Genomic DNA, 23,433 nt, shown 5'->3' with positions numbered 1-23,433 from the left:
TAGCGACATAACATCATTTTCATTTACTACTTCCCACAAGTCTTGACCTTGCAAGTACGACATCATGCATGTAGACCAAGAATTGTAGTTTTGGTTGTTGAGTTTCTTGATTCCACCAACCACTTGAAGATCACCTATCCTAACAGCGCCTAGGAGAACCTAGCTCTGATACCAGATTGTAGAACTAATAGCTGACAAACGACAAAATGAAAGAACATATAACTCACAAGAAGAGCAAGACTGCAAAGGGATGATGATATTATTCAATAAAATGACTGCATATTTATAGGCTTAGCAAAGACCTATTTATAAGCAAAACAAATCTACTAAAAATTTGGTAACAACCAAACAACTAAATAACAAAAAATAGTTAATAAATAAACAAAGAAAATATGGAGATAAACTTGGTCAACAAATGACCACGTGTTGGTGTTCTGGTGTTGATACCTTTAATAGGCTCCATATGCTTTCTAGACTTTATTGTCATGTAATATGCTTGTCTTTCACTCTTAAAATTTTGAAACCCTTTACTATTGTTAGTGCTAATTCTGCTGAATGAAATGGAAATAAGCCTTTTTGACAAATAGTCTGTTTTGTCCAAGCATCTTCGTCATATATCAAAATCAATCTTACCGGTAACATATAGGCTATAGTGAAAGTAAAAAGTAATTATTTAAACATGTAAAAGTAAGTTGTTAATAGAAGCGCCTGTAGCTCAGTGGATAGAGCGTCTGTTTCCTAAGCAGAAAGTCATAGGCTTGACCCCTATCTGGCGCGTTTTGAATCTTTTTCTTTTGTTTGTAAAATGCACAATCTTTATTCAATTAAAAAGAAACAATTTGACATTTTTAACACTCCATCTCAACCAAACGAGAGATTGAAAATAAATGGGAGTCTTACTTGGATTCAGGTTATGTGTGTATAACTTAAAATGTTTACTAATCATCCTTGCTGCCTAATAGCTTCCTGAAATCTCTTTTATTCTTTCTTTTTCAATCACAAAAAATATATATATTTGATATCTCTACCCTCAAACTTTGATTCTCAAAGCCATGATGGAACTTTATCTTAACTCTAGCACTGTGGAAGGTCTCTCGGGGGTGGTACCACTGACTCGTCCGGCCCCTTCCCATTCTCCACCAGGAATGCCATCTTTAGCCCCCATGTTGTGTGTACTTCCAAATGGCAATGGAAAAACCACACCCCTACACAAAACCACCAACTCATGATTATTTTTCTTTTTCTTTTGTGTTCATGAATATTCAAACAAGCATTAAATAATTTTTATGGTTTGGTGGGTACCTGGATTATCTGCCCTGAATCTGATTGCGGTCCATCCTGCAGTTGGTACACTTATTGTGTTCCTTTCAACAGGATCAACTAGATTGTATTTCTTGGGATCTTTCGCTGGATTAAAATTTCCTAACCCTCTTCCAACTGCAAAGAAGTTAAATCCATGCAGATGGGTTGGATGGCTCTCTGGGGCTAACATAGAGTTCCCTTGAATCACTAGCTCCACTGTTGAATTATAGGCCAATCTGTAAACCCTGGTGCCATGCATTGTTTGTAGATTGGTTGGCTGAACACCGGTATAATCATAAGGCATCAAGGGTTTTCCAGGAAAATCATCGGTGAAAACCCCTTTTATCCCATAGTAATGTGCTTCCAGGATAGCAATGGTTGGCATGTCAAAAGTGATATTGTTAATAGCTGCAACAGCCCTAGAACCATTAGAGCATGTAGCACAAGGGTCAATCCCAACCCCAATGGTGAAAAGCAGTGAATGATCAACAGTTAAAGGAACATTTGCTGGATATTGTTTGGAATTCAGGCTTCGAAGAGATTCGGCAAAAACTAATGTCTTCCATGTTGCATTTACAGGAGGCATGGTGGTCATGGTAGTCGGAATAGAGGGAAGGGTGTTGTTGTAGATTAAGTAACCTGTTCCAGTGAAGGTGTCAACAGAAACAACGGTGTCCATGAATGGAGAAATGGCTATTACGTACTTGCCAATGCCCCGATCAGTTGTAAGAAGGGCGGTTGTGGTTTGGCCTGGACCTAGAAATAATGTATCTGTTTTGAAGGGTTTAGTGTAAGCAGCATCAACTTCAACAACAGTCAGATCGTGTCCAGCAATTTTGAAGAATAATTCATCATTTAGAGCTGCATTGATAACTCGCAGCAAATAGGTCTTGCCATTTTCCACATGTAAATTATATGCGCCTGCATTCACACATTCATTTTACTTTGATTAAATAATATAATATTTAGTACACAATGAAATTTTTAGATTAAAAGTTTGACAATTAACTTAAAAAAGTATAGTAAAATATTTAAAAATAAATATTAAAAAAAAAACATGTGGTAGCAAAACTAGAAATATTGTAAACGAGGTCACACAATATATATGGTAGGCAGAGACAAAGCCAGGAGTAGGTGGGTCGTGGTCTCGATATAATTTTCCTTTTAGTCTCTCTTAAAAATTAAGTTAGCTTTGACCAAATGGGAAGTCTGCATCTTTGCCCCTACAAAAAATTATTTATTCAATTTAGACTATTTTAATTCAATTTTTTTAAATTTTGGTCCTTCTAAATTTTTTTAAATTTTATCTCGATCTCCAATACAAAATTTCTTAATTCATCCTTGATTTGAAGTAAAAGCTAAAATATTACAAAGAGACTTGTAAAATATATCCTATTTTGTTTTAATTTAAAATATATTTAAAATTAATAAATAATTTATGAATATTAAAAAAAAAACTCAAAGGCCTTACTGGTTAGATTAGGATTTGGATAAATATTTCCCTATTCAAACTTGACTTGATGTGACATTAAAAAATTTGAGTATGAAAATATTAGATTTAGATATATGCTTGTTATTAATACTGCAAATAATTTATAGATTTCTAGTAACAAATTCTTTTCATCTAAAAACAACAATTTAACCAAACTTCAAAATTAAGAACTAAATTTATAATTATACCTAAAAAATTAATACCATAATTAATGCAAATATATCTATTTTATTTATTGAAGAGGTAAGAAATAAATTAAAATTATAAAAGTAATGTGATTTAAACTTAAATTAATTACCAAATTTAATGTATAAAACTACAAATTCTATAAAAATAAATCAAATTTAAACAACAAACACACACAAAAAAGTTAAATCAAAAATTTTTGGGAGAGCCCAACATGATTTACATCTTTATGGTGAGTATCCGCTTATACTTTTACTTTTATTTTTTTTGTATTTTTTATACTATTAATATTTTAATGATTCAACTGTCATATTTTATATTTCATTCATATAAATTATGTATGTTAATTATGATGTAAATTAATTTTTTTAACTATTTATTTTTTGTAAAAAAATTTCAATTGTTTAATAAATATTAATATATATATATAATTTTACATCGCTATGATAGAAATATCGGAACGGTTCAAAATTTTACATGCATAATAAATACAATTATATCAATAAATTCAATGGTTAAATTGTTAAAATATTAATTGTACAAAGAATATGAAAATATGAAAATATGAAAAATCACTTTAGTAGATTTGTCCTCTATTTTTATATATTAATTAATTTTAGAGATTAAAAATCAAATTTCAAAAACTTTGAGGTGTCCAGGCTCTAGCAGCCCCTACCTTCGCTATTATTTATATAGAAAGACTTGGACGACATATCTTTGATAAAAATAGATAGATGTATGTATTTATTTATATAAGCCATTATAGTACCTCCATAGGAACAGTTAGGAACTGGCCCAGTGTGCCCATTAATTGTGTGTCCATCTGATACATTTGGAGCTAAACCAGTTTGGAGTGCCTCGTTGATCACAGCTTCCGCGTCTGATTTCCACCATTCCCCTAAAATTCAATCAACAACTTCCACTTTATTAGCATTTTACTCTCACAATATATACGTCAACTCAACTCAAACTCACCTAATACGATTACTTTTTGCTTATCAGGCTTGGGAAATGGGTAAGGAACACCTTTCTTTGGCAATATAACAATGGCACCATGCATGGTTGACCTCAGCCACGAAATATGTGCATGCCAAAGTAGTGTCCCTCTTTGTCCAGTAAGGGTGAAGTTGTATAGGTAGCTCCGACCCGGTTGAATCGGACACTGTGTGATATATGCTGGTCCATCCGACCACCCTGTTCGAAGTTGCTTCACCCCATGCCTGCAATACCATTACCAACAAACAAAGACAAAAGTCACCACACCGGGGTAGATATATTAGTTATCAACTTCAGCTGGGACCTGTTTTCATAAACTTGCTTACCAGTGAATTGTAACATTGTCTTTAATAAGATTGGTGACATTTACGAGTACATTATCGTCCTCTCTTGCATAAAGAGTTGGCCCTGGAAACTTCCCATTCACTGTTACAATAGGCTTGGTGGCACAAAGCCTCGTTGTGTTTTTCAACACCACCTGGTCCCCAACATAATGAAGATAAATTTCATAATTTGTAAACATTTCCTAACAGAAAAATGAAAAACTTACAGTGAAACTGTAGTGCCGAATCTCAGACTGAACCGATGTTGGAAATAGAAGAGACACAAACAGCAACATCTGAACCCAAGACATAAACATATTTTCTTTCTATGTCTCTAAAACTCTTGTCTGTGTCTTCCAAGCTTGATTTATTTGCAGCTATATTTAGAAGAAATAAATGTCTGACTGATATACTATTCCTTTAAAACTTTCATATATAAAGGACTCATGTCAATTTTACCTGGTTAGGTAACATCATTTACATCTGTATTGGAAATGGCAATTTAAATATAAATTTCTTTCTAGATGTCATGTTTGAAACTGAGCTAATAAACTCAATGAATTGCCATTGTTTTTCAACTGATTGATACTCCTATCTGCACATCTTTCTCTCTCTCTCAACTACATATATAAATATATATATAAATACATATATTGATCCTATTTTCAAACTCTTGTTTCTTATTTATTGCAAATCACGTTGAATTTCGTGTAGCTTTAGGAAACCCTTTCTCCTGTACCTTTCGTCTTAATATTAAAAAAAAAGATTATGAAAATAACATACCATCTATCGACTAAGATTGGAATATCATATGTACCACATTGTTTATTACAATTCCATTTTTTAATGGCAATGGACCCTATAGTTTTTTATATAAATTTACTAGGAAGTAGGTATTTAGAAGGTCACTATTATTTGTCAGGGCATAAATGATTATTATGTTTTAGATAAGATAGATATACCTTAGTCTTAGTCTAACCCTAACTTCTGAAATTGAGGTTAATAAATGTGGGTGGCAGATAACACCATCCCACTTTTTTCATTTGTATTTTTTTTATGTACAAGAGAGTAAAAGAATACGAGAAAAAATTAATTTTTGTAAATGCCGCCTGACAAAAAATAGCTTCTAAAACCAATGCAATTTTCGTAATTTTTTTTTGTATTATTTGGATAAAATATCTGGTAAAATTCGAGGTTTAATTTAAAATATTTCATGTAATTATTTTTAAGATACGAAATTTAACAAATTTATTAGTTCCCCATCTATAACTCATTTACTTCATGTTCGAATCTTCTTTGTAAAGAAAAAACAAATTCAAAATAGGTTTTAAGAGAGAAATACACTATTTGAAGGAATATTCACCAACTTTAAAAGGATCCTCATGAACGGTAAAACTAATATAGAAAGTCCCTTAATTATACAATAAATAAAAGTTTTAAAATTTATTATTAATCTTGAAAAAGAGTCATTAAAAATGTGTTCGAAAAATAAATTTTTGAAGAGCGGTTTAAGATTTTAAATATTTAGTGTTGTTGTAAAAAAAGTATAAAAAATTAAAATGTAAGTTAATTTAAATAATATTCAAATATGAAATAAAAATTTTAAATAATTTAAAGCAATTAGTAAAATCATTCATAAAATTTAATTTCAATACATAAATCATATTTTTATATTTAGATAACATAAAGGATGGAATAGTTGATTAACTTGCAAAGTATATTGTTGACACCATTTTTTTGATTAAAACGGGATCGACTTGGATTTTGAAAAATGAAATCGAATGTGGGAGTCGCCACCAATCTTTTTTTGAAGGTGTGATCGGATCACCTTGAAAAGTGGTTGTTTGACTATTGTATTTTCTCTCTTCGACATGAATACAAAGAAAAAAAAAGAAAGATCTGAACTTTTGAAGTTTTTTATTTATTTTTGCATTTTAGATCTAGGGTATTATTTTTTTCATCTACGAAAATACAAAAAAAAGGAGGAGAAGGGGAATACCTGGAGTCGCTCGCAAGTCCCATCGCCGGAGCCCTTTGCGACCGCCGAAATCGTGCCGAGGGAGGGCGCGGGGGTCAAACCCTAGTTTGACCCTTGACACTTGGGCTTGGGTCTGTTGGGCTATTTTGGGCCTGTTGGGCTTTGGGTTTTGGTCTAGACTATTGGGTTTTTGGTTGTAATTGGGTGTCTGATATTGGGCCATGGATTGTTTTTGGGTCTGTTTAGGTTAGGTTTAGTTTGGTTTGAGTTTTGGGCCTCGGGCTAAAATTGGGCTTGCACATATATGTTTTCCCTTTTGTGTCTTTATTGTCATGTTAGTATTATATGAGTATTAACAAGTATTCAACTCAAATTATAATAACAATATTTAAAGGTAAATCATTGTTAAAATTATAATATAGCTTTTAAACAATGAATTTGAATAATACATTATATTTATAATTTGTAATAAAATAAATTTAGGGTTCAATATAAGTGTAAATGCAGGCAGAAATGTAGAAAGATATAGAAGGATATAGGCAATTATGGTGGTTGGTAGTGGTCAATGCATTGATGTTGATAAATAAAAATAGAAAAGGTTACAGTTGAGAAATGGCTTTCAAAGAGAGATATATTATGGGATAAAATCAAAGCAATGGTCAGCTGTTTTGAAACTTATGAGGAATTCTATTGCATGGGTGTTTTTGCACTCTTCAATATAATAACTCAGCCTGCCTATGTGATGTCACAACTGCTGGGGTTCATATGTCTTCCAACATAACTATATTTAATTTTACAAAGGACGATTAATGTACATACATGGTGCTTCCATATTTTTCATTTCTTTTTTATTTTTTTTATTTATATACCATGCATGTGATTATGTCAAAATTTGTATTCAGCCCTTTATAATCCCCATCTGCAACCTTTTATTCACCCCTTCATGACATAAATTTCTTCTATTTTACTCCAAATTGCACCTCATTATTTTTCCTTTTTCCTTTTACATTTTCTTTTCATCAGGATTATAAAGGGTTGAATAAAAGCTTTTTAAACATAGAGTTTTTTTTGTAAAATTTATTACATATGCAATGATGTTTGAATAGGATCGGATTGGCCTGTCAAATTAGTTGGACAAATAATTAATTGATTGGATTGGTTGCATCAGGAATAAGTCAATTGGACCGATTTGGAGAATGGTATCAGATTGATTAAACCACTGATCGGTATGAATAAGTTTATTTTTATAAATTTTTAATAATTTTTTAATTAAACCAGTGGCCTGACCAATTTGACCGCCAATTCAATTTTAAAAGCATTGTACTAAAATCTAAATATATTAATGGTTTTATATATTATAATTATAAATCAAATGTTTAATTACAAAATCTATTAAAAATTACTAAATGATTCTATATATTATACTTTAACTTTATCAATATTTTTTAATATTATTCATAAAAAAAACTTTTACTATTTTTAAATTAAATTAGAAACGATATTTTAATTAAAATTTTTAAAATAATTCTAAAATTGATTAAAAATAATGCGTTTTAAACCTTAAGCAAATTTAACTTTATAAAAGATTGAGTTTTAGCTTAATTGGCATAGGTATTATTGTCAATACAAAAATTCGTGGGCTTGAATGTGCCAAAGCGCATTATCCTCTTATTTATGTGTTGGGAGAAGATACTGGTAATTCTAGGTATTATATATATAACAAATATAATCAAAACTTATAATGAGATTATTCAAAAAAAAACTTTTTAAACTTTTTAAAATATCATACCAATTTTTTTTTCCGTAAGACATTTTCCAAATTGATAAGGCTTTGTTCACTGAAACGCCCCCATACCCGACCCGAAAATCAAGTCAAAGCACCAGGATGTTACTTTCTCTACTACATTCTTCACTTATCAAATGCTTTCTTATAAACTTTCATAACATTTCAATTTAGTCCCTTTTTATCACAAAAGTTCAATATTCACTAATTAATCATATTAAATCAATTTTCTTTCTTGTTACATTTTAATCACATAATTTATCTCAATATCTCATTTCACATATTAAATTTCTATGTATTTCACTTCTATTATTTCATCAACATATTTTCTCAAGTTTAACAATTTAGTCATTGTCATCATAAAAATTTCATATTTTTTTCCACAATTTCACTTTTTATGTATATTTCATAATCTCATAACACATTAATTAAACTTTTATCATAATTTCCTTATTCACATATTAAATTGTTTTACACTTAAACTTTTGTACATTTTTCAATTCAATCCCTATTGTCAACTAATTTACTTTTCACCATATAAGCACTTTAATCAACTAATTCATTATAATATATTAATTCACATAATAAATTTTCATGCATATCACTTCTCTTGTTTCAATTACAAATTTCACAAAGGTTATAATTTAATCCTTAACATCATGATGATTCATTATTTATTATAATTTCACCTTAACATCGCTTTGTAATCAATTCACTACTTATCATAAATCTCAAATGGATGTTTGTTTCATTGAAAACAATTTTTATGAAATATTTTCAGAAAATATACCAAACAATAAAAAAATATTTTACATATATTCATCCAAACACTAGAAAATATTTTTTTTTCAAAAAAGTAAGTTATTTTCTAGAAATCATTTTTCAGAAGTCATTTTCAGTAAAACAAATGGAGTCTAATTATTTACATCTCTCAACCTTACATATTTTATTGATGTGAATGAGTTACACTATCATCAATTCTGGAAGGGTCTTGTGTGATGATAATTTCGACTTTTAATGTAATAATAAAAGGAAAGTATAAAAAGAAAAAAATTAAGACAACATAAAATGAGAGAATTTGTCATTTTATTTCTTGTGTATACATGGGTCTTGTAACATGATAGAATCCTTTTGAGTACAAAAAAAAAACAAATACAGACTTAATTGCATTATAGAAAACTTTTGTGTGATTGGATTGATACTCACGTATTATATTATTTAATATTTAATATTACGTAATTTATAAATAATCATATACTGTTTGGTAGAGGTATAAATTTTTACATCAAATTTTTTTATAAGTAAATTGGGTGATACATATCACTGATGTAGAGGCAATATTTATTTAACATGAGGGTTTTGTATCTAATTTTATTTTTTTTCCAATTATACTCTCGTATAATTAAATAAATTAAAACTCTCATCCTTACTCCAAAATTTCTTAGATTTACCAAAATATCTCAAATTAAATAAAATTTTTAATTTATACCAATATTCAAATTTCTCACAAAAGCGTAAAAAATTTTGGTGTGAGCTTTAAATAAATTATAGAAATCCCTACAACTTCTCAGCTGCTCTTCTCTTCTTTACATAATCCAATATAACGTAAAAATCTAAAACCCATTTCTTTACTAGCAAAATAAGGCCTAAAAGTTTTTTTTTAATTAGGGATATAGGCTGATTTTGTTAGAAAGCGCGTCTACTGGATGCGCTTTCTAGCTAACGGTCAAATCCTAACGACTTTTTAAACATTGCTGCCGACAGTAAAAAAAAATTAAAACCCCTAACGATAACCCTTTTTACCCTATAAATATCCCTCAAAATTTATTTTTTTCATTCACATCCTTCTCTCAACTCCCTCAATTCTCTCAAATTCTCCCAAACCCTCTCAAGTCTCTCAACTCTCTCGTTTTTAATAATTTTTTATATTTTTATTTAAAAATATTATTATTTTTAATTATCTCATTTTTATTCTTTTAAATCGATTGCTCACGAATGACCGTCTCCCTAATCCGCTTCGACGACAAGCATATTTCTACCACCCAATTAGTAATGGTAAGACCAAAATTTAAATTTCGTTAATTTCAATAATGTTTAATTTAATTTTTTATTATAATTATAATTTTTTTTGTGTAAATAGGCAGATGATTGTGTTCTGGAGGGCTTCATCTATAATATGGGAAAGCGTGCGATTTCTGAAATTTATGGTCACTTGCATGCGGCTAGATTCTTACATACGTCTCATATGTCCGAGGGTTGCAAACTCGATTTGCAACTAATCAACGAATTGGTGGAAAGATAGAGACCTGAAACACACACTTTCCACCTTCCATGCGGCGAGTGTACAATCACACTTGAAGACGTAGCACTACAACTCGATCTGCCAGTGGATGGGCCAATCATCATGGGATCTGAGACCGTTTTGGACAAAGTGACCCTTTGCCGATCACTATTGGGGAAGGTCCCGAACAAGTTCAAAACTGGTCAGATATCGATGAACTGGTTGAAGGATAATTTTGACGAGCTCTGTGAAGACCCTCAAGACCGAATAGAGGAGGTGATACAACAATACGTCTGGGCATACATCATGAGGTTAATCGGGGGCATTTTAATTCTCGACAAATCTTGAAAGTTGGTGCACATAAGGTGTCTACTGCATCTAGTGGATTTAAAAGACTACAAGAAACTAAGTTGGGGATCTGCCATATTCTCCACGTTATACCGAGAGATGTGTCAGGCTACGAATTCGAGGTCGGCGTCGATCGATGGTTGTCTGCTCCTGCTGCAGTCGTGGGCTTGGTAGCGACTATCGTTTCTACATCCTAAGGTAGCCGACCCATATATGTTCCCATTGGCGACGAGGTAAACATCATTTATTAACAAATATGTAATTTGTACAATAATTTTTATTATTATACGTTTCAACTAACATATCGCTTGTATAGGTGGAACCATGAGCCAAGCTAGGTGGGATTGCCCGAGATTCTAGAAGATATTAGGTTGTTGTTAGATCAACAGTCGAAAGCCAATGTTAGTTACCTATTCTTTCGAACCTATATTAATTACATAATGATTCATAAAAAAATTCATAAATAACGATATTTAAAATTTTGCTTATCAGTTTGAATAGATTAGGGGTGAGCATTCGATTGAATTGAATCGAATCGAATCGAAAATTTTCGAGTTAATCGAGTTTTCGAATCTCATTTTATCATCCTAACTTTATTTGAAGTTTTCTCGAATCGAGTCGAGTGAGATGGAATTCGAATCAAATCGAATCGAATATATTTGTTCAAGTGAAATTTTAAAAAATAATTTTGGGTCCTTGTAACCACTGTCTCCCATCGTAATAAAATTTGTCCACCTTAATCAAATTTTTTATTAACTTTCATCACCTCATAATTTATTTATTATTTTTTTATATACTGGTTAGCTTCTTTGCTTACTTAGTTGTTTCAATTATCTTCAGATTCTTGTCACTATGTATTTTGGAATTAAAAAATATATTAAATGTAAAAATATGATTTTTTAATAAAATGTATTTTAAAAATAAAATGTGAAATTGATACCAATATAAAATTTTAATACGAATACTTTATGGCATAATTAATAATTCAATTTTAATATAAATATTCAATATGACTAAACAATTCAATAATATAAATAATATAAAATATGAAATTTAATTTAATAATATAAATAGTAGATATAAATAAAATTATTACTATTTATGTTTAGTGATTTTTTTTTGGATAATTTTGATTTTTTATTTGAGAGTAAAGGGTGAGAAGTAAAAGTTTAGGGGGAAAATAAAAAGTTTTGGGGAATAAAAGTTTGAGGGAAAGTAAATAGGGGGAGTAAAATTTGGAGGGAAAATATTAAAAAAATTGGAGGGGGGAGGGTTTGGGGTAGATGAGAGGTGGGATGGGAAGGGAATAAAAGTTTTAGTGGAAAAGTGGGAGGGAGTAAAAATTTTGGGGAAAATAAAAGGTTTTGAGGGTTTTTGGGAGTAAAATTTTGAGAAAAAGTAAATGGGAGAGTAAAATTTTGGTGGGAAATGGATTTTGGGTAGATTGGGGGCTTGGGAGGGGAGGGGAGTAAAAGTTTTGAGGGGAAAGTAAAAAGGTTTGGGAGTTTGGGGTAAAAATGTAAAATATTATAGTTTGATATTCGAATTATTCGAATTATTCAAATTAGAAAACTTAACTCGATTCAAACTCAAAATTTGAAAAAAAATTCGAGTTGATTCGAATAACTCAATTAACTCGAATAACTCGATTCGTTTAACTCGAAATTTAAATTTTTTTTCGATTTTTTCGAGTCGAATCGAGTTTTGCTCACCCCTAGAATAGATGTCGTACGTTGACACCGATGTCATATCCTACATCCCACCGGAAGTGTTGGGAAATTGGCGAATGTGGGACGCGAAGGTGCTGTTGATAGTTTACGCGACGGTGAAAATACATGAATCGAACCAGGTGTTGAGGCAGTTTAGGTGGAGACAACGAATTCCACTGCCATTGCAAGACCTGAAGGAACTGTCACTACACCAAAACAGGCTTTTAGCGGTACTTTTAGCGGCGTTTGGAGCAAAAACGTTGTTAAAAATCGAGAAATAGCAGCGTTTTAGGAAAAGCGCCGCTAAAGAGTGAGCATTAGCGGCGTTTAAGGGAAATCGCCGCTAAAGAGTGAGCATTAGCGGCGTTTAGAAAAAAACGCCGCAAATAATACACCCAGACGACGTCATTTTGTGGCCTTTCGGGGAATTAGTGGCGTTTTTTGTAAAGCGCCGCTAAGGCTAAGACTTTTAGTGGCGTTTTTTGAAAATCACCGCCAATCTAGGTGTTTTAGCGGCGTTTTTGTTTAAGCGCCGCAAAAATAATTTATCTTAATTGAACTATTATTTATATTATTTAAATCAAATTAAACTTATTTCTAATAGAATATTTAAAATCTTCAATAAAAAAATAACAGGTATAAATAATTTGAAATAAAACACATGGAAAAATTAAAATAGTATTATTTAAAATAATTTTAAAGTTTGTTGGGTACATTACTGATTGTTTTTTAATTTATATATTAAAAATTTGAAATTATTATCGTAATTAAAAGAGATAGTATTAATTTAAATTTAAAATATTGAATTAAGCGTATCACTATAGTTAATTTAGGGTTTTAGGTTTTAGGGGTATATATATGATATTATTAATTTAAGATTTTAAGTCAGTTTAGGGGTTACTATTTTAAGGTTATTATTATAATTGATCAGGAGTATATATATAATATTGGATTTAGGGATATGGTTTAAGGGCTGAGATATAATGTTTAGGGGTTAGGGCTGGGGTTAGCACTTAGGGGTTATTAATTAGGAGTTAATTAAGGATTTAGGGTTTAGCTAGGGGTTGGGTTAAGGAACGTAGGGTTTAGATTAATTAGTATTTCCAAATTATATTTTAAATATGTTCTTATATATATAATTGTAAAAGAGGTAATAATAAATTTGTTTAGGATTTTTCGCTTCGGTATATGATTTGGTTTCGGTATATTATTAATTTAAATACGAATTTGAATAGTACTGCTCAAATAATTCATAATAACACTTAAGTACTTAAATAAATTTGTGAATTTGAATTGAAATCATCCAAAAATATGCATATACCTGAGTCGGTATTATTCCTATTTTGATCACTTCAATAAAAAAATCCCATATATATATATACTTGTTAGTACTCCTTGTTTGTTTTCATTAATTTATCTATTTGATGAAGAATATAATAAATTAGTTAATTAGACAAATTTATTCATTTATCAATAAAATAAAATATTATAAATTTCAAACTTTATATAAAAAAATAAATATTATAAAGATAATATTGTTTATTGCTACTTTATACAAAAAGTTTTTACTATTAATTATTGTTTAATCAATTATAACTATTTTATGATATTTATTAAAGATTTAGGGATTATTTTGGATGGCCGTGCTATTTTAAGGATTAGGGGGTACGAATTTAGGGTTTGTGATATAAGAGTTAGCTAAGGGTTTAAGGGTTTAGGGGTTACAAGTTACGAGTTAGGGGTTAAAGATTTAAGGTTTAGGGGTTCCGGGGTCGAATAAGGATTTTAGGTTAGTTTAGATTAATTTCTTTAAATAATATTTTAAAAAATCAATCTAAAGTACCAATTGATATATTTAAATATTATTTTAAATAGAATTCATAAATAAGTTAAAAAATATATTGATATGTATTATATGAATGGTTATATATTTAGGTATAATTATTTATTTTGGAAATATATATATAGGACCAAATACATAAGAAATGAAATAAAAAAAACAAAAATTTCAAAACGGCGCCGTTTTCGAATGAATAGTTAAACTTTTAGTGGTGTTTTAATTGTTAAACGCCGCAAATGTGGGAAGCAGTAGTGGCGTTTGTACAAGAAACGCCGCAAAAGTGTCTGTAAAATTTGAGTAAACGACACCGTCTGTCTACACGATTTTTAACTTATAAAAAGTTTAGAATTATTTACTTGAAACGTCACCATTTGGCTTGTTGTACGTTAAGTATTAGTGGCGTTTTTACATAAAACGCCACAAACTGTGCAATTTGAGAACCAAAAAACAGCGCCGTTTCTGCTTACAGGTTTAAATTTTTATGGCGTTTTCGCAAAAACGCAGGAAATTTTGGAAGCAATAGCGGTGTTTTTTCAGTAAATGCCGCAAAAAGGGTATTAAAATAATGTCTAAACGGAACCGTTTATGTACACGATTTTTAACTTAGAAAAATTTTAGAATTATTTATTTAAAACATCAATTAAGTATTCGTGGCATTTTTACACAAAACGCAACTAATAATACAAATTGATACTAGCAAAACGACGCCATTTCTGTTTAAAACTTGAACTTTTAGTGGCGATTTTATATCAAACGCCGCAAAAGGGTTTTTAAAAAATGGGTAAACGGTGTCGTTTCTGTACAGTATATTTTACTTAGACAAATTTTAGTGGCATTTGTGCTTAAAACGCCAGAAATAATGCAATTCCAGACCACGAAAACAGTGTCGTTTCTGTTCACAGCTGTAATATTTAGTGGCGTTTTTAGGAAAACGTCGGAAATGTGGAAGCAATTGCGGCGTTTGTACCTAAAACGCCGCAAAACGATGTTACTATAATGGCTAAACGACGTCGTTTCCGTAACCGATTTTTAACTTAGAAAAATTTTAGAATAATTTATTTAAAACGTCACCATTTGGCTTAAAATAGATTAAGTATAAGTGGCGGTTTTTATTAAACGCCACAAAAAATGCAATTTCAGACTAACAAAACGGCGCCGTTTCTGTTAAAAGGTTTAATTTTTTGTGGCGTTTGGTCTATAAACGCCAGAAATTTGGAATAAGTAGTGGCATTTTTTCAAGAAACGCCGCAAATGTGTTTTAATATTTTTTCTCAACAATGCCGTTTTTGCAGATGTTCTTTAACTTAGCATTTACTCACTCGACAAAGACAGAAAGAAAAGGCAAGTGCAGAGGCCGATTGGGAAGGGGAAAAAACCTAAGAAAAAATTCTAAGGAAGAAAAGGGAGGAGAAGTTAGAAATCATCAAAGAGGAAGCAACGATTGCGTCATTCTTGACAGTAGCTGCAGAATTTCTGGTTAAAAGGTATGCGTTTAATCCTTCTGAATAACATCGTCTTGAGTTAGGGTTTTGGGTGCGTTGTGTTTTGCAAATTTGGGGTTTAGGAAAAAAATTCAAATTTTGAGGTTTGCGGTTTAGGTTAAAACACCATTCTTGTTTGGGAATTTGGGGAACTTGTGAATTATTTATTTAGCAGTTTAAATAGAAGGGTTTATTTAGGAAAAATTTGTTTATTTAGGGGTTGCCCGAATACCAATATGGGTCCTCAACACAGCCTGTTGTTTCTTCATTAAAGCGATTTTTGGAGAAGCATAAAAGGGTAAGGACAGCCCTTCTGGTTGTGGTAGTCTTTGGTGCTTCTATGGTCATAGGGGATGGTGTGGTCACTCTAGTAATATCAGGTTGATATAATGGGTAACTAAATTTGAATATCTCAAACTATTGGATTATCATCTTTATGGCTGTGGATTCTAGAATTTAATATTCATTCCTCTTAAAGATATGTGGCAACTAGGACAATAAGCAAAACTATTAATCATGTCAGTATATATGATTGTGGATGGTGCTGGTGAGCTTGAGAATACATTCCCTTTAATATCTCTGCTGATATTTTGCATATGGACTAGACAAGAGATACCAGTAAATAACTCGTCTGGTCTTACACCTGAAAGACTCAAATTAACACAGATTTAAACCCAAGCTAGCTGGTGAAGGTTAAACAAACCATTTTCCTAAAATTTTCTTAGCTGAGCCATTATTCGGACCATGCAATCATTGTTGCAATAGTGCATAATTATGTTTGATTCGTTTAGTGTGCTTATTTCTCAGCTGGACATAGTTGATCTCCCATGACATAGTTATGGATACTGATATCAGAAGTTCTTTAAGGAACATAATGGTGTCATCTTAACTTCCACATTTGCTCCTTTCTTTAAGTGGTTGCATTATTCCTCCTATCTGGAGTATATTGTTCGTGGTGGATGGTCTGACATGTCTCAGTGCTGATATTTCATTATTCAAATAAGATTTTTAATTTTGGATTTTGTTATATTTAAGCTTTATACTAATTTTTTCCTCTTTATTTGGTACTAATTTACTTATGTTTTCCTTTTTATTTTTATTTTTTGCAGTAGTTTGCTTCGAAGTCGAGGAAATTGAGGTATTTATTCCTATGTTTCCCACCTTGGTTTTCTTAAAAAAACACCTCCAAATGTTTAAATTTTGGATTTTGTTATATTTTATCTATGTACTTTAATTATTATTTTTGAGTTTTAAAAGGAAGTTTTAATTAAGATTTTTTTTAAGCTGTGGGTATCGGTTTTAATTATCATTTTTGATTTATATGTTGCTAGCTCAATTTGCATGTTACTTTGCAAAATTTTTCCATAACTGCAAGGTATAAATTATAATTGTAATTCTTGTATGTATTTTTTACCCAAGCAAAAACAATTACGCAAATGATTAAAATTCTTAAATCACTTTATATATTTGAGTAAGTGAATAAATTATGGGCGAATAGTGGATTCGTTTTAAATTGAACAAATTATCGATTTTCAATTTTATGTCAATTAATAAATTATTGACGTTAGTTCTCATTTATGCAATTGAATGTTAATGTCTAATAATATATGATTATTCAATAAATTGATCGATTAATTGATTGAATGTCAATGAATTATCAATTTTTGTAAGTTAATTTGGTTAAATTTATTACTTAAATATGTTACTTAAATACGTTACTTACTAAAATTTAAGTATATATTACATTACTTACATAACTTGTTAAAATATATTATAATTTTAAAAATAATTATAAATAAGATACATAAAAGTGCTATACTTACATCATACATATCTTACATAACCAAAATTTGTATGTACAAGAACTTACATAACTTGTTAATATTTATATAAACTTACATAACTATCACATAAACTTATATGTAAACTTACATAATACATAACTTACATGTTACCTTACATAATACATAACCTATATAAAATTTTTATATAAACTTACATAATACATTACTTACATATTAACTTACATAAGTTATCTACAAGCTTGTGGTTAAACTTGCATAACTTACATAATAACATAACAACTTACATAATACATAGCATACATAACTTACATAACTTACATAATACAAAACTTACATAACTTAAATATCTTACACAACTTACATAACCTACATAATACATAACTTACATAACTTACATAACTTACATAATACATAATAACTTACAACTTACATAACATACATTACTTTGATAACTTACATAAGTTACGTAATGCATAACTTACAACTTACATAACATACATTACTTTGATAACTTACATAAGTTACATAATATACAACTTACATATATAGCTTACTTAATACATAACTTACATAACTTATACACGTACATAACTTACATAATTTACTTAATACATAAATTATGTAACATATGATATACCTACATAACTCATTTATACTTACCACTGAACAACTTACCCTTGTAATTTCTGGTGAAAATCAGACTTCAAGAAATAAGAAATGGACCGGTCTTAGATGAATTTGTCAAGGGTAAGCGACGGTTATCGAAATGGAGTACAGACTTTTCTAAATTTTGCATTTCAATATGCAAGCCAAGAGAACATGATTCTTTGCCCGTGTAAGAAGTGTGTCAACATAAACTGGCATTATCGTGAAGTTGTATACGAGCATCTAATTGTTGATGGGTTTATTTGGGGTTATAAACAATGGCTTTTTCATGGAGAATGCCCGCCTAGTACTTCCTCTTCAAGGATGGATGTATCTTATGATAGTACTGCTTACCATCAGTCTGTTAGAGGGGATGACATGGAAGGGATGTTGCGGGATGCATTTAATATTCACAATCATGGTTTACAGTCGTTCCCAGCCGACTTTGTGGCATCTGATGATTGTAATCTCAGTGGAAATGCTTTTACCGAACCCGGAAGAAGTGTACATCATGAAGAGCCGAATGGAGAAGCGACGAATCTTTATACGCTACTTAATGACATGAACGAAGAACTGTATGAGGGATCAAAATTCTCAAAATTGTCTTTCTGTATTCGTCTTTTTCAGTTAAAATGTTTGGGAGGGTGGACCGGGAACTCTTTGACAATGCTATTAGAGTTTTTGAGAGAGATGTTTCCGTTTGCGAAAATTCCTCAATCCTGCAAAGATATGAAGAAAATGATAAAAGATTTAGTTCTTGGGTACACCAAAATCCATAGTTGCCCGAATGACTACATGTTGTATTAGGGCGATCGAAGAAACCAACAGTGCTGTCATGTATGCGGCCACTCCCGTTGGATAAGTAGAAACACAGAAGATGGGAACGAAGATGAAAATGATGCACAGTCAAGAAAGAAGCCGGTTAAGCTTTTACGGTACTTTCTGTTGATACCAAGGCTTCAAAGGCTTTTCATGTCGTCGAAGACAGCGGAGTCAATGATGTGGCACCATGATGGACAAACCGATGATGGATTACTAAGGCATCCGGCAGATTCTTTAACTTGGAAATCATTTGACAATAAATTTCTAAGCTTTGCAAGCGATCCTAGGAGTGTGAGGCTTGGGCTAGCATCTGATGGATTTAATCCTTTCAAGATCATGAGTACTGCGTTCAGTACTTGGCTAGTAGTGCTTGTTCCTTACAATCTTCCTCCGTTGATTTGCATGAAGCAATCTTCCCTTATCTTATTTATGATTATCCCTGGGGAGAAAGGGCCCGGAAATGATATCGACATTTATTTACAGCCACTTATTGAAGAGTTAAAACAATTATGGGCTGGTGTCGAGACATACGATGTGCTGAGAAAGGAGAACTTTAATTTACGTGCAGCTTTGATGTGGACCATTAATGACTTTCCCGCTTATGCCAATTTATCCTGTAATGGCCCAAATTTGAGGTTATCGGAACAGTGGTTTCGGGACCACAAATTCGATGAGAAAAATTTTATTTTTCTTATATTTTTATGGTCTACAATTTCACAAAATGATTTTTTGAAAATTTCGTTCGAAAATTTCGACGTTTGGGAACTCAATTTAGTCAAAAGGACTAAATTGTAAAAAGTGCAAAAGTTGAGTTCTACATGTTAGAGGTGTCCAATTGTTATGAAACTTTAAATTGGAGGTCTTTATATGATAATTATACCATTGGTAACTTGGTAGACAAAAATGGACATGAGATAAGTGAAATAGAAAATTTTTAAGTTAGGGGCAATTTGGTAATCTAGTAATTAAAATGAATTAAAAGGGAAAAAGATGGCAAAAATCATCATCTTCTTCATATGAACGAAATCAGCAAGGGGGGAAGCCATAGTTAGGGTTTTCAAGCTTCCAAGCTCCATAGTAAGTGATCCCAAGCCCCGTTTTTAATGTTCTTTACGTTTTTGAGATCCCGGTAGCTTAATTTAGCTTATTCTAGCAATAATTTAACCTAGGGTTTATATTTGGAAAAATACCCATAGGTGAAAAGTGTTTATTTTGATGTTTTATGATAGAATATGAAGCTAGAAATTATGTTAAACAACTTTTGCTAAGCGATTTTAAGTGAAAACGAGTAAAACGACATAATCGGTAAAAATACCTAATGTTCATAAGTACATGTTAGAGTGGGAATTTGATGTTGCCATAGAAGGGAAAAATGTTCAGAATATTATAAAACATAAGAATAAGAGATGAAGTTTAATTTCCGAGCCTTGGGGCAAAAATGTAATTATGTAAAAGTTTAGGGGCAAAATTGTAATTTTGAAAAAGTTAGAGTTGAGGGATGTTTTAATGAATGTGATTATTAAATAAGTTAAATTTACTATTTTAGATCAAGAAGTACGAAACTCGAGGTTAGACAAAGGGAAGAATAAAGTTGAAGACTAAGTTGGTGAATTTGGCTATAATTGGTACCGAGGTAAGTTTACGGTAAATAAATGCAATATTTCAATATTTATTATTAATGCTGTTAATTTCCAGCAATTATGAATTTATTTGATGATGATCCAAGCATGAAATGATAGAGAATTAAAATTTAAAAGTCCCGTTGATACATAAGGATGGTACTGGATACGAATGTCATGACATTTGGGTAAAGAGATCCCATGTAAGACCATGTCTGGGACATGGCATTGGCATCCTTAAGATCATGAGAGGTCCCCTGTAAGACCATGTCTGGGACATGGCATGGGCACCGAGACGAGAGGTCCCATGTAAGACCATGTCTGGGACATGGCGTTGGCACCGAGATGAGAGGTCCCCTATAAGACCATGTCTGGGACATGGCATGGGCACCATCACGAGAACATCCCATGTAAGACCATGCCTGGGACATGGCTTTGGCATGTTATTATCAGAAGAGACCCGAGTATCCTTATTATTCCAATGTAGTTCAACGGGCTTGTAAACGAATCATGTTCATGAAAGTTCAGTTTAAAGCATAAATGGCAAGCTCAGGTAAGTTGTAAGACTTAAGAACTTATTATAATATCAATTGATGTTCAACGATGCAGCAAGGATTGAGTAAGTTATGCACACAAATATTCTAAGTAAACAAGTAAGAGAACTAGTTTGAGATTAACTAAAGAGTAAACTAGAGATATAGACATTGAGTTTAGTTATTTAAGTTAAATATTGTTATTTATTTGCTAGTAAACTTACTAAGCTTTATGCTTACTTCTTTTATTTCTCTTTCTCTTATAGTATTGCAAAGCTACTTCAAGGATCCTAAAGAAGTCGGAGATCGTCCACACTATCAACTACAACTGCTCGGTATTTTATATCGAAACACGTTTAAGTTATGGCATGTATAGGGATTTAGTTATTTTGTATGTTTGTAGTGATGATTTTGCTAATGAGTGATGTGTAAGTATTTGATGATGTATGGTTATTAAAATGATTAAGGATGAAGGTGTTTGTTGTTATGAAAGATTAGGTGATAAATTATGCATGGAAATCATGAAAGGATAAAATTTTGCAAAGAAACAGAATTCAGGCAGCACAGTGACGTGAATTTGAAAAATCACCCAAGATAGTATAAAATGAATTAGAGGGTGAATGATATATGGAATTAAAGCTTGTTGAGTCTATTTTCATGGAAAAATAACGGTGTAGAAAAAAAGAAATTTATATTTTAAGATATGTGAATTTTAGTAAGATAGGGTCAGAACTGTTTTTGGAGTCCCCTGTTCTGAGTTTAGAAAATAATTACAAATTGTACAAAAATGGTTATAAGTTGAAATTTACATGCTTAGATTCCTTAATGAGTCTATTTTCTATAGAAACAAGTAAGAACTTCATATGAAAATCCTATAGTGAGAAAAATTATTTTTAGTGACTAGAGGTCAGGGCAGTCTGGTGGTGACACAGGGGAGACTTTAACTAATAAACTGTACTAATTTGCTGAACCAAAAATTCTAAAAATTTTATGGTGAGTAGATATATGAGTCTAGTTTCAGGGAAAATTTATGGGATTAAATTTCGAGTTCTGTAGCTCAAGTTATAATTAATTTAGTAACTGCTGCGCGATTAGACAGATTTGCTGCGAATAATGAAATAAATTTTCAAACCTAGTTTTTATGCTCCGAATTGGTAAGATAAGCTAAGTAATGCCTCGTGCTCGACTCCGGAAACGGTCTCGGGTAAGGGGTGTTACATATCCGGTTGGAGTACCAAGGGTCGTTATGCGTGTCCTTGTTGTGCTGCACAAACATGTTCGCAATGATTGTACAATGGGAAGAAGTTATCTTACATGGGGCATCGTCGGTGGTTACCGGAAAATCATAGATTTAGATTTTAGAGTTCTGTATTTGACGGCACTGAAGAGTTCAGAGAAGCTCCTTCGCAGACCAGTGGCTCTGAAATCTTGTTCATGTTGGAAGATATGAATTTCATTTATGGGAAGATGAACCAACCGCCAAACACGCAAAGAAACAGAAGATCAAATGATGAAGCTGATGATGACTCCGACGAAGAGGACGATCCTAATGAGGCGGACTTGTGGAAAAAAAAGAAGTATTTTTTTTGAGTTACCTTATTAGGAGCATCACCTTTTACGACAAAATCTTAATGTTATGCACATTGAGAAAAATGTCTACGAGAACATTGTGGGTACAATTTTGAATGTCGACGGAAAATCAAAAGACAATCTTCAGAGTCGAACTTGATTTAGTCCAAATAGGAATTCGGCCTGATCTTCATCTCAATCCACTTCCGAATGGGAAATATCGGTTGCCGCCTTCTATTTTCTCAATGTTCAAGACGGAAAAAGAACTATTTTGCATAGTGCTGAATGATATAAAGGTTCCAGATGCGTATGCATCAAATATATCTCAATGTGTTAGTGTTAAAGATCGAAGATTATATTCACTAAAATCACATAACTATCACATCTTGATGCAAGATTTACTGCCAGTCGCTCCACGATGTTGTATGTCCAAGAAGGTGACGTCTTGTATAATTGAACTATCCAATATAATGAAACCGATTTGTGGCAAAGTTTTGGATGTTCAAGAACTTCAGAAGGTACAGGATCGAGCCACTTTGACTTTATGCAACATGGAGAAAATCTTTCCACCTTCTTTCTTCACCATTATGGTTCACTTGATAATCCATCTCCCGCACGAAGTAATTCTTGGCGGACCCGTTTTCTATCGATGAATGTATCCCATAGAAAGGTGTTAATTAAAATTTTTAAAATTTTCCTTCATTCACCTCTATGCCTTTAG

General features: G+C 31.4%; 1 protein-coding gene across 1 annotated transcript; it reads right to left on the bottom strand.

The window, feature by feature from the left end:
• Nucleotides 1–792: 792 nt before the first annotated feature.
• LOC107904142 (laccase-22) lies at nt 793–4,906 on the bottom strand. Its single transcript, XM_016830417.2, has 6 exons — nt 4,527–4,906; nt 4,303–4,454; nt 3,956–4,200; nt 3,750–3,878; nt 1,303–2,223; nt 793–1,205 (listed from the first exon to the last, which is right to left on the bottom strand). Exons 1-6 carry the CDS (start codon nt 4,614–4,616, stop codon nt 1,075–1,077), a joined length of 1,668 nt encoding a protein of 555 aa, XP_016685906.1. The 5' UTR covers nt 4,617–4,906; the 3' UTR covers nt 793–1,074.
• Between the last annotated feature and the right edge of the window lie 18,527 nt (nt 4,907–23,433).

Source organism: Gossypium hirsutum, chromosome D05 (genome assembly GCF_007990345.1).
Source record: "Gossypium hirsutum isolate 1008001.06 chromosome D05, Gossypium_hirsutum_v2.1, whole genome shotgun sequence".
Classification (NCBI taxonomy): domain Eukaryota; kingdom Viridiplantae; phylum Streptophyta; class Magnoliopsida; order Malvales; family Malvaceae; genus Gossypium; species Gossypium hirsutum.
This window is presented reverse-complemented; position numbering and strand designations above follow the sequence as displayed.

What these genes read in the sequence shown, in the direction of transcription:
- LOC107904142 (XM_016830417.2), bottom strand. Translation starts at nt 4,616, where the DNA reads ATGTTTATGTCTTGGGTTCAGATGTTGCTGTTTGTGTCTCTTCTATTT. An exon ending in TTCGGCACTACAGTTTCACT is followed by an intron (nt 4,455 to 4,526) that starts GTAAGTTTTTCA and finishes GTTGGGGACCAG; the next exon opens with GTGGTGTTGAAAAACACAAC. An exon ending in TCCTAACTGTTCCTATGGAG is followed by an intron (nt 2,224 to 3,749) that starts GTACTATAATGG and finishes GTGTGAATGCAG; the next exon opens with GCGCATATAATTTACATGTG.